Raw genomic sequence first — 12,420 nt, forward strand, 5'->3', positions numbered from 1 at the left:
ACAGTCAGAGGCAGCTTCCAGCTCTATCGATGGTAGGCCGCAGAGCCCGGAGAATGTGATCCGAAAATTAATCACATCTCCGGGAAGGTAAGAACGTGAAAAAAAGTTACCCCCAATCCTTTTCTCCCTCCCCCCACATGAAACATACCGATGAACATTACAACATTAAAATAATTAAACTAGAACATTAAAACATTAAAACAAACTTTAAACGCACTAAAAAATAACAAAAGAAAAACGAAATGAACAGACTGCCAGCAGGGCGGCCATCTCCCCCAGCGCCCCCGGTGGTGATATACCATTGTAATTTGGAAATATCTTGCAATTTCTTCATTGTTGCTTGATCTAAATTCTGGAACTCCCCAACAAATTATGGAAGTATCTTCACCAGAAGGACTGGGGAAATTCAAGAAGGTTTTCACCATCATCTTCACAAAAGCAATAAATGTGTCCCTGCTGGATCCAGAAAAATGAATGTTAAAAGATGTTGTATTTCTCTTTCCAAGCAATTCCAATATCATCCATTGTTCTGTGATCAGATAATCTGTTGCCGATATTGAAAAATGCAGAATTTGAGACATTATTCTGTCTGATTAGACCTTATTATTATCCTTGTAACAATAGGTGTACAAGTTGTGCATGTTTATTGAAGTTGTAGTGTGGGGTTGAGTGCTCAAGCTTTGGCAACATATGTGCAAATTCAAATGAGAGTATTCTCTGGGCAATCACTGAGGTACATATGCATACCGATTTTTAAAAAAAGCAACCTCGCACAGGCCTGCAGCATGACCCAATTTTTGCAGTTAGAATTACATGATGCAAAATATGACAAGCAACATATCAGACATGCAATATTACACACATTTTTTGTCATGCCCACTCATTAGTGGTGTCCTGCAAAATAAATCTTTGTCCTCAAATTGAATCTATTTCAGCATCCTAATTAGGAACTGTGAAGAAAAACTACATCCTCCTATTTTAAATTATTTTTTCAAAAATTATGTAATTATGTTTGAAATAAAATGTAATATTCTAAGTGACTTCAATAAAAATTCCCAACACAGCCATTGGCAATTAATCTTAAAACAGCTGCTGTCTAATTGAAAGGCCAATATTATTAGACCATAAAGCAGAGTAATGTAAGTTAGCATAAATCAGCAGGCATAATGAAGTGGGTGTTTCTACACTTCCAGGAAAACTCAGTAGCTATTACCGTAAAAATAACAGAAAAACTGCAAACATAACGTGTAATAGATTCAATTTGAGGACAAAGATTTATTTTACAGGACACCACTAATGAGTGGGCATGGCAAAATAATGTGTGTAATATTACATGTCTGATATGTTGCTTGTCATATTTTGCATCATTTAATTCTAACTGCAAAAATTACAGGACATTTAAATAAATTAACACCATTTTGATCTGTGAAAATGCTACTTATAGCATCATTGCAACAACAATGTAGAAATAGAATAATCTCTGGTGTGTTTCAAAATCCAAAAGTGATCTTATTTAAAAAAAAATTACATCATGTGTAAAATCAGGGCTAAGTATATTGGAAAATTACGATATTTAATTTAAGTCGAATTCGAGATCTTGGCAGAACGTCTTTGGTTAAATTGTTCACAAAGTTTATTTTTGATTATGCAGACTGCACTACACTTTGCCATTTATATCACCATTGCCATATATTTCTTCTTTAAAAAAATTATATTGCTTGATTGAATTTTCGGTATATTTAAAATAGCTTGTTTTTTTTCCATTTCTATAACGTTTTTCTAAAAGCCTTTTGGTTTTAAAATCTAACAAAACAAGATGATATAATTTACATTTTCATTAATTACAGGAGGCAGACAGACAATATACACATATTGGAACCATGCTAGAGTTTGCTTTTGCACTCATGATAAAACTTGATGTGATTAACAAGCATTCTTTTAATGACTTCAAGCTCCGAATTGGTATGTATTTTTAAACAGCACTGCCTCTTGCACTACAATATACTTGTTTTCTAATTGAGTTTTTGCATTCATGTCTTGATTTTTGGCACACTTTTTCTTTTTGTTGTCTTTGATAATTTGTGTGGAATGTATGTGTAACCTGTTCTTGTGTGTCGTCTATGCTGTCGGCAATCCTGCAGCAAGCCAGCTTTTTCATTGTAACTGTACCTCAGTGAACTTGTGCACATGACATGAAGTAGTTTACTTAAACCATCTCTTCTCATGATCCAGCAGTGAATAGTCTGAATAAACTGCCTTTTCTATGTGGCACATTTGGTCTGAGACCTTCAAAAATTTTAAATGACGAGACCCGGTATCACGGAAGTGTAACTTCCAGTTTCACAGCCCTATCCAGTCAGAAGAATCACACACATTGATGTAGGATCTTCTTTGTGGATTTGTAGACTGATGCTGACTCCAGTTGGTTGTTTCCTGTACTTGCAGCACCAGTTTTTAATAAAATAGCTTCATGTTAAGCGAAACAATTCAATTTTTTTCATTCAAATTACAAAATAATTTATTCAGAGGTCTGCGGCTTAGGTGACATTATATATGGCAGAACTGTTATAACTTACCAAGTTTTCATCTAGAATAGTAATGCCACTGAAGATGGGTGAGGGATGCTGGTATGATTTTTTTTTTAATGCTCTGCAAGAAAGATTAACTTGACAACCCAGGGAATTCTGAAATACTATAATAGGTTTCCGGATACCTTAAGACATTTAAATTGACCTGTCAGCTTGTAGGTCATCATGTGAGAGGGAATGGTGGTCTCACTAGTTTTGACCTTGTCCTGCATGTCATGCTTTTACTGCCACTATAATTGTAAATTGCCACTCCAGGAACAACTTGATTGTAATTTAAAGATGAAGGAGCAGTGAAGAATTGCATCCATGACATCTTTTGAATCCACCAGAATGGCCATTGACCATACTCTGACCTGCTATTAGTAGAGAAGAAAGCTTACTCTTGCCGAAGAAAGGTAGTCTTCCCATTGTCCACTTTCCCAGCACTGACTAGATATAACCTGCACCTCCATTTAAAAGTTGCATTTTAATTCTAAATATCTACCCCATCAAAAACAAGTTTAAAAAAATCTATTAATTAAAACTTAAGTCATATTATCAAGACTTCTATGGTGATATAATTATTTATCTACATCCTGATAACTATGAGGGTACAAAGACCTTTATTGTGAACTGATCAGATTCTGCTGTTGCCACACCTTACTTTGGACTTTTTGCAAAGTTTTAATATTTTTAACAATATTAAATTTGCCAACAGGTATTAACCACGGACCTGTTATTGCTGGAGTGATTGGAGCTCAGAAACCACAGTATGATATTTGGGGAAATAGTGTCAATGTGGCCAGCAGGATGGACAGCACTGGAGTTCTTGGCAAAATACAGGTGGTTTTATCAAAATTCTCCCTGGTTGTTCTTTAATGAATGCAATTTAGGAAGCAGTGATTCATAATTCATAATAGGATAGAATTCAATGAGCAGTTGTGAGGGCGAAGCTGAAGTCAGATGTTTTGGTATTATTGTTGAGTAAAGGTAACTACAGAGGCATGAGGGAGGAGCTGGCTAAGGTTGATTTGAAAGGGACACTAGCTGGAATGATGGTGGAGCAGAATGGCAGGAGGGTCTGGGAATAATTCGGAAGACGCAGGATCTTTATATCCCAGAGCGAAAGAAACATATTAAGGGCAGAATGAAGTGACCTTGGCTGACATAAGAAGTCAAAGACAGCATAAAAGCAAAAGAGAAAGCATATAATATGACAAAGATTAGCGGGAAGCTAGAGGATTGGGAAGCTTTTAAAAACCAACAGAAGGCAGCTAAAAAAGCACAAAGGGGAGAAAAGATGAAATATGATGATAAAGTAGCTAATAATATAAGAGGACATCAAAAGTTTTTTTAAAGATATATAAAGAGTAAAAAAGAGGCAAGAGTGTTCATTTGACCCCAGGAAAATGATGATGGATCATCATAGTAAAAAGGAACAAACAAATGGTAGATGAATTTAATATGTTTTTTGCGTTGGTCTTCACCGTGACCCCAGCAACATGCCAGAAATTCACATGAGTCAGGAGGCAGAAGAGAGAACAGTCGCTATTACTAAAATCTGGGAAGCTGAAAGGTCTGAAGTTGCAAGGTCAAAATTAAACTGAGGTGCTTGTAACTAGCATGGGTAGAAGATTGGCTGAATGGCAGAAGACAAAGTGTGGGGATAAAGGGGGCTTTTTCTGGTTGGCTGCCTGTGACGAGTTCTGGAACTGTTACTCTTCACGTTGTATATAAATTATTTGGATTTATAAGTTTGAAGGTTTCGTGGCCAAGTTTTCGAATGCTACGAAGATAGGTGGAGGGGCAGGTAGTGTCGAGAAAACAGGAACTTTGCAGATGGACCTGGACAGATTGGCAGAGGAGTAAAATAAGTGGCAGATGGAACACAGGATTGCAAAGTGTACAGTCATGCATTTTGGTAGTAGGAATAAAGGCAGACTATTTTATAAATGGGGAGAGGATTCAGAAATCAGAGTTACAAAGGGACTTGGCAGTGCCGGTGCAGGCTTCCCAAAGATTAATTTACAAGTCGAATCGGTAGAAAGAAAGACAAATGCTATGTTATCATTTATTTTTATAGGCCTAGAATATAAAAATAGGGATGTAATGCTGAGGCTTTATAAAGCCCTGATCAGACCACATTTTGAGTATTGGGAGCAGTTTTGGGCCCCATTTCTGATGAAGGATGTGCTGGCATTGGAGAGGATCTAGAGGAGAATTATGAGAATGATCCTGGGGATGATTGGGTTAATGAATGATGAGCATTTGTTGGCACTGGGCCTGTACTCACTGGAGTTTAGAAGGATGAGGTGGGACCTCATTGAAACTTATCATATAGTGAAAGGCTTGGATGGAGTGGTTATGGAGACGATATTTCCACTAGTGGAAGAGTCTAGTTCCAGTGGGCACAGCCATGGAATAAAAGAACATACCTGTGGAAAGGAGATAAGGAGTTATTTATTTTGACAGAGGGTGGTGAATCTATGGAAATGTCAAATTTTGTATGAGCAAAAATAAAGTGCTGGAGCAACTCAGCAGGTCTGGTGGAATCTGTAGAATATGGATAGAACGTGAATGAAATTGAGACCATACATCTCTTCCAAACATTCAGTAGCATCACCATTACCAATTTTCATACAGTTACTTTGTTGGAATGCATTATTAACTGCTGACATACAAAAGCATTGGTTGGTATTCTCAGCGTTCCTTTATCATCCATAAGGCTCAAGTCAGGAAGAGTAATATAAAGAACCACAATGTTTTTGGTTTTGTACAACCAAAATCATTCAATAAGCTGCACTTGATCATTCATCTGCTGTTTAAAGTTACTGTTTTTGTCACTGTTATGCATGAAACAACGAGGAGAATCACCAGGTTACACAAAAAAGCTGGAGAAACTCAGCGGGTGCAGCAGCATCTATGGAGCGAAGGAAATAGGCAACGTTTTGGGCCGAAACCCTTCTTCAGACTAATCGGGGGCGGGGGGGGGGGGGGGGGGACAAGAAAGGGAAAAGCAGGAGAGCAAGGAATCACCAACCTGGCAGCTCCATGGGCATAAGGAAATGCACACATGTTGGTTTACAAAAAAAGACAAAATGCTGGAGTAACTCAGCGGGTCAGGCAGTATCTCTGGTGGACATGGAAAGGCGACGTGTCAAGTCGGGACCCTTCCTCAGACTGATTGGAGTAGGGGGAGAAAGCTGGAACAGAGTTTGGGGTGGAACAAAGCCAGGAAAAGGCGCATGAAACTAAATAATTAAAGGAATAGATAGGGAAAATATAGGGTAAATAGAGTATTTTACCCAGAGCAGGGGAATTATGAATCAGAGGACATAGTTTAAAGGTGTGGGGGTTGGGGGGTGAAAGATTTAATAGGAACCTGAGGGGCAACATTTTCACATAAACAGTGCTGGTGTATGGAACAAGCTGTCGGAGGAGGTAGCTGAGGCAGGTACTATCACAACGTTTAAAAAATATTTAGACAGTTACATGGATAGGATAGATTTCGAGGGATATGGGCCAAATGCAGGCAGGTGGGATGTGTGCGGGCAAGTGGGGCCGAATGGCCTGTTTCCACACTGTATGATTTAATGAAACCATGAGGCACAAGATGGCAATGCAGGCAAGTGCTCAGGATGCACACGTGGCTATAGTAGCACCAGGTGGGTTTCAATGTTGATAAGGGATCACCAACTTCCAAACATGCCTCGAAAGTATGCGGTTTCCTCGCATGGAAATTCCACAGGAGAAGTAGATTGCTGATTAACATTTTGATTAATTTCCACCGACCTCTATGTTAATGATGCATAAACAGTTTCCAAGTTCCCTGAATCTCACCAACAGAGACAAACTAGAAGCACAACCGTGCAAGAGTTGAATAAAACTTATTAAAATATAGCAATAATATTTAGCACCTTCCAACTGCACTCTTCTTCCCTGTGAGTGGGATGGGTTTGTTAATTTTTCTGTAAGAGTAAATTGACTTTCTACATTTCAGTGACTTTACGACTCAGCAAAATGGGCATTCTTTGCCTGCTAAAGATGTGTTGTGGTTGCTTGTGTTGTGGTTGCTTGTGCAGACCTGGAAGTGTCTTTCATTATGAACGAGACAGGATGGTCAGACCATGGTAGGCTCACATGACATTGAACAACCAGGATCATAAAGGGTAAAGTGCCGATCATGTTTCGACGATTCCAAGGCAGAGAATAAAATGAGAAAGGGGAATGTGCTAAGATATTATGAGACTGGCAGTCAGCATACTTTCATGCATGGTTCACTTTGATTGTACGAGTGAATGGAGGACAGAGACACTTAACCACAGTTCCTCTTTCAAACTCATTACTTCTTCTGACAAATGCTACTGATATAAACCATTCTTGCAAGTCAACAACATCATTGGCATGTCCTCAGCAATTCATATCTTCCCACTCATCAAATATTGGGTAAAATACTCTATTTACCCTACATTTTCCCCATCTATTCCTCTAATTATTTAGTTTCATGCCCCTTTTCCTGGCTTGTTCCACCCCAAACTCTGTTCCAGCTTTCTCCCCCTACTACAATCAGTCTGAAGAAGGGTCCTGACCTGAAACGTCGCCTTTCCATGTCCAAATTTGGACAACAGTAAAAATGGTGCCAAAGAATAAAATATATGTCATCAAACTTAACCAATTTTTATAATTTGGATTTCATAATAGATCTACTGTATCGTTGTTCAAGATGTGGACTCGTATACGTCGCCGATCATTTTGCTGAACACCTTCGCTCAGCCCGCGTGAACCAACCTGATCTCCTAGTTGCTAAACACTTTAATCCTCCTTCCCATTCCCACACAGACCTTTCTGTCCTAGGTCTCCTCCATTGTCAGAGTGAGGCTAAATGCAAATTGGACGCAGCATCTCATATTTCGCTATGCAGCGTACAGCCCAGTGGTATGACTATTGATTTCTCTAATCAAGTAACCCCGGCATTCCCTCTCTCTCCATCCCTCCCCCACCAAAGTCGCATCAGCTTCTTGTTTCACCCAACAAACAGCTAACAATGGCCTGTTTCCTTTATCATCGTTACTTTTTTGCATATATTTCATTCATTGTTCTGTATCTCTCTACATCATCGTCTATATCTCCCGTTTCCCTTATCCCTAACTGGTCTGAAGAAGGGTCTTGACCCGAAACTTCACCTATTCCTTCTCTCCAGAGATGCTGCTTGTCCCGCTGAGTTAAGGGCCTGTCCCACTTACGTGTCCTTGGCACGCAAATTACGCGACCTCGTGATCGCGTTGAGCCGCGATGGTCCCGCGAAGATCGCGCGCAATTTCATTTGACCGCACAGCCGCCTGGAGCGCGTGACGTCATTTGAAGATTGACACAAAATGCCAGAGTAAGTCAGCGGGACTGGCAGCATCTCTGGAGCGAAGCAATGGCGATGTTTCGTGTCGAGACTCTTCTTCAGTCTGAAAGGCAGTCTTGACCCGAAACTCACCCATTGAGCGAGAGCAATCCCGCTGAGTTACTCTTTTCGAGATATCTTCTTTTCTTGGCCCCGTTCTGAAGTAGAAGTCTTGGATCCAGACCGCAACGGCACCCAGCCACAGCCCGAGCTCCAGCGATGTTTGCCTGCTTCTGCTGCTGAGGTTACGTCCAGCATTTTGTGACTATCTTGGGCCTTTCCCACTTGGCCGTCAGTTACGCGACAGGCCGTTGGCGCGCGAAGATTTCATTCGCTACAAAAATTTTGGTGCCCCACACAATGTCGCGCAAAACTACATACCCCTCCTCGCTTCTCAGTGGGAGCGGCCCCGTGCGGTCATACGATGCCCGTGCGCCTCAACGCAACCACAAGGTCGCGTGATTTGCGTGCCAAGGACACGTAAGTGGGACAGGCCCTTTACTCCAATTTTTTTGTCTATCTTTGGTTTAAACCAGCATCTGCAGTTCCTTTCTACAAATTTCATAACATATTGTTTTCTCAAAGACCGTTGTAGTGCCATAAAAGTTTGTCCATCCTTATCTTTTTGTTCACCCATTGCCCAAACCCTGTAATTGAGTAGAGGCAGAAGTCGGGCAGCTCAGATCTCAAAGAAGGAGTTGGGGAGCACTTGAACAATGAAGCCCAGGGGGAGAAATTCTGGGCAATCAATGGTTCAATATGAATATAGTCAAAGACAAGAGATGGTGTCATGGACAAGATGAGCGGTGATGTGTGATAGCACCCACTCCCTTGAATGCTGCTCTGACCTCCATCACTGACTGACAGGCCAGCCGAGGCCAATCCCCTGCTTTATTGGGAACAGCTGGTTCCAATTAGCTACTAATGGTTGGCCACTTGTACCTAGAGGAAGATAAAAAAGGAAGGAAGATAGAAAGAAAGATAGACAGAAAGATAGACAGAAAGATAGACAGAAAGAAAGAAAGAAAGAAAGAGGATAAAAGAGAAAAAGAGCAAGACACATGGGATGCAAAGATGGATAAGATATTCTTTAAGTATTAAATACTTAAAAGATTGTGGATGTCATAAAATCTGACAAAAAGATCCGAGTGCGTTCAGTGCTTGTTATACACGCTTTGAAAGGGAGAAGGATGATGCAGTTAAACCAGTACCCACAGCTCGTGGTGACCGTCATCTCAGAGTCTGAGGCTGACCAGATCTTTCGCCAAGAAGCTGAGTCTACACAAAGTGTCTGGCTCAGACAGCGTACCTGGATGAATGCTAAAACTCGAAGTGGACCAACTGGCTGGACAATTCAAGAACTTCTCCAACCTCCTGCCTTTGTGGTCTGAGATAGCCACCTGCTTTGAAATGGTATCTATTGTACCAATGCCCAAGAAGAACATGGTGACCTGCCTCAATGGCTACCGTCTGATAGCACCTATATCCACTATAGTGAAGTGCTTTGAGTGTGGTTATGACGCAAATCAACTCCTGCCTCATAAATTACGTGGATCAGCTTCAATTGTATGTCATCACAACAGGTCACAGCAGATGCTATGGCACCGGCTCTCCACTCTGCTCTGGACTATCTGGACACATACATCAGGTTGCTGTTCATCTACAACAGCTAGATTCAACTCAATCATTCCCTCCAAACTCATTACTAAGGTCTAAGACCTTCATTTACAACTAAACCCTTGACTTCCTCATCAGCAAACTTCAATCAGTGTGGATCAATAACAACATCTCTTCAGGTGTTCACTTAAAACATGACAGATGCACCTCAAGGCCAATTGCTTAACCTCTATTCTACTTTCTTTACACCCATAGCTGTGTAACCATCTCTTATACTACCGTGGACTTTTTTCTAAGTGTGGTTTGCACTACTGTCTTGTTTTTTGCCCAGTCTTTTTCTTATCACGGTCGTGTGAAATTTATGTGTAATTTATTTTTAATTTATGTACAATTTATGTTTACATGTGTTGTCAGAGTCTATCTGTCCGTGATGTTGTTGCAAGCAAGATTTTCATTGCACCATAACTTCACGTACATGTGCATATGACAGTAAATTCAAATTGAATAGACTTGATTTGAATTTATTTCATTGTGGTGACTGGACTCCAGTCAAATTTAGTACAATTCTCTGAGGGTGAATTGTGGTAGTCAACTTATTGTTGCATTTAACTCTTTTTAGCACCCTAAATTGTTTTGTAAGTGTCGACAGTCAAATGGAAAACCTAAATATATAGATATAGATTATACTGTATATGAAACATGTTATTTGTGGTGTAACATTTGACAATACTATGTTAGCAATTCAAGTTTCATAAGAAAATAACATTGCACAACATGATATAAAGTGCATTCAGAAAGTATTCAGACCCCTTTACTTTTTCCACATTTTGTTACATTTCAGATTTTAAAATTGATTAAATTCTTTTTTTAATCATCAATCTACACACAATACCCCAGAATGAAGAAGCGAAAACAGGTGTTTAGAAATGTTTGCAAAGTAATTAAAAATAAATAACTGAAATATCACATTTACATAAGTATTCAGACCTTTTGCTATGACACTCAAAATTGAGCTTAGGTTCATCCTGTTTCCATTGATTATCCTTGAGATGTTTCTACAATTTCATTGGAGTTCACCAGTGGTAAATTAAATTGATTGGACATGATTTGGAAAGGCACACACCTGTCTATATAAGATCCCACAGTTGACAGTGCATGTCAGAGCAAAAACCAAGCCCTGAAGATGAAGGAATTGTCTGTAGACCTTCGAGACGGAAGCCACTCCTCAGTAAAAGGTACATGACAGCCTGCTTGGAGTTTGCCAAAACGCAGGAGAAACAGGATTCTCTGGTCCGATGAAACTAAGATTGTACTCTTTGGCCTGAATGCCAAGTCACATCTAGATGAAACCAGGCACCGCTCATCACCTGGCCAATACCACACCTACGGTGAAGCATGGTGGCAGCAGCATCATGCTGTGGGGATGTTTTTCAGCAGCAGGAACTGGGAGACTAGTCAGGATCGAGGGAAAGATGAACGGAGCAAAGTACAGAGAGATCCTTGATGAAAACCTGCTCCAGAGCGTTCTGGACCTCAGACTGGGGCGGAGGTTCACCTTTCAACAGGACAACCACCCTAAGGCACACAGCCAAGACAATGCAGGAGTAGCTTAGTGACAAGTCTGTGAATGTCCTTGAGTGGCCCAGCCAGAGCCCGGACTTGAACCCGATCGACCATCTCTGGAGGGACCTGAAAATAGCTGTGCATCGATGCTCCCCATCGAACCGTGACAGAGCTTGAGAGGATCTGCAGAGAAGAATGGGAGAAAGTACCCAAATACAGGTGTGCCAAGCTTGTAGCGTCACCCAAGAAGACTTGAGGCTGTAATCACTGCCAAAGGTGCCTCACTAAAGTACTGAGTTAAGGGTCTGTATGCTTATGTAAATGTGATATTTCAGTTATTTCTTTTTAATTACTTTGCAAAAAATTCTAAACACCTATTTTCGCTTTTATTATGGGGTATTGGGTGTAGTTTGATGATAAAATAAAATGAATTTAATCCATTTCAAAATAAGGCTGTTACGTAACAAAATATGAAAAAAGTGAAGGATCTGAATACTTTCTGAATGCATTGTATGTAGTGAAAATTAACATACTGACAACCAACTTTTATCTTTATTTTTAACCTTTTCTAGATCACAGAAGAAACAAGTAACATCTTACAAACTCTTGGCTACAACTGTACATGCAGAGGAATTATAAATGTCAAAGGGAAAGGAGAACTTAAAACATACTTTGTAATCACAGAGATGACACGATCACTATCGCAAGGAAATGTGGTGACCTGAAATATGAAGATGCAACATCAATTAATAAATGTTCAGCTGCAGAGTAAGGCAAGCCTCTGAAGGAGTAATCTCAATAAACACCACTTGTACATAGGTTTGATTCTATCCTTAGCTGCACATACGTTGCCTATGTTTGGAAATGTAGAGGTGTTACTATCTAAATTCATCCAATTTAGAAACTTGCACATGTGCTGTGGACACCTGATTTGCTTCAATTGAGCAAACTAATTGAATTATATACAAAACCAGAGAATGCTGGATATACTCAGCAGGTCCGGCACGATGAGTGGAGAGAAAAACAGATCATGTTTCAAGTCAATGACCTTTCATCATAGTCATGTTTCTCTTTCCACGGATGCTGCTTGAGCAATTCTAACATTCTCAGTTTTTATTTCAGACTTTCAGTAGCTACAGATTTTTGCTTTTCGAAATGAATTACTTAAAAGGACCTGTTTTTAAAATGTGTCTTGCATTGTTACATTGTTTTATAATAACTTATTAAACGTTTGTATGTTCTTCTATTTCCAGAATCAGTCATTTGTTGTTGCTCCATGGA

General features: G+C 39.9%; 1 protein-coding gene across 1 annotated transcript in view; it reads left to right on the plus strand.

Annotated features, from left to right (window-relative positions):
- LOC129711549 (adenylate cyclase type 2-like) overlaps nt 1-12,331 on the plus strand; it is a 262,852-nt gene extending 250,521 nt beyond the window's left edge. The window contains 3 exon segments of the mRNA XM_055659237.1: nt 1,848-1,962; nt 3,286-3,410; nt 11,712-12,331. Of these exon segments, the coding sequence (XP_055515212.1) occupies nt 1,848-1,962; nt 3,286-3,410; nt 11,712-11,864 (393 nt within the window). The 3' untranslated portion in view covers nt 11,865-12,331.
- The last annotated feature ends 89 nt before the right edge of the window (nt 12,332-12,420 follow it).

The sequence above is a fragment of the Leucoraja erinacea genome, chromosome 2 (assembly GCF_028641065.1).
Source record: "Leucoraja erinacea ecotype New England chromosome 2, Leri_hhj_1, whole genome shotgun sequence".
Classification (NCBI taxonomy): Eukaryota; Metazoa; Chordata; class Chondrichthyes; order Rajiformes; family Rajidae; genus Leucoraja; species Leucoraja erinaceus.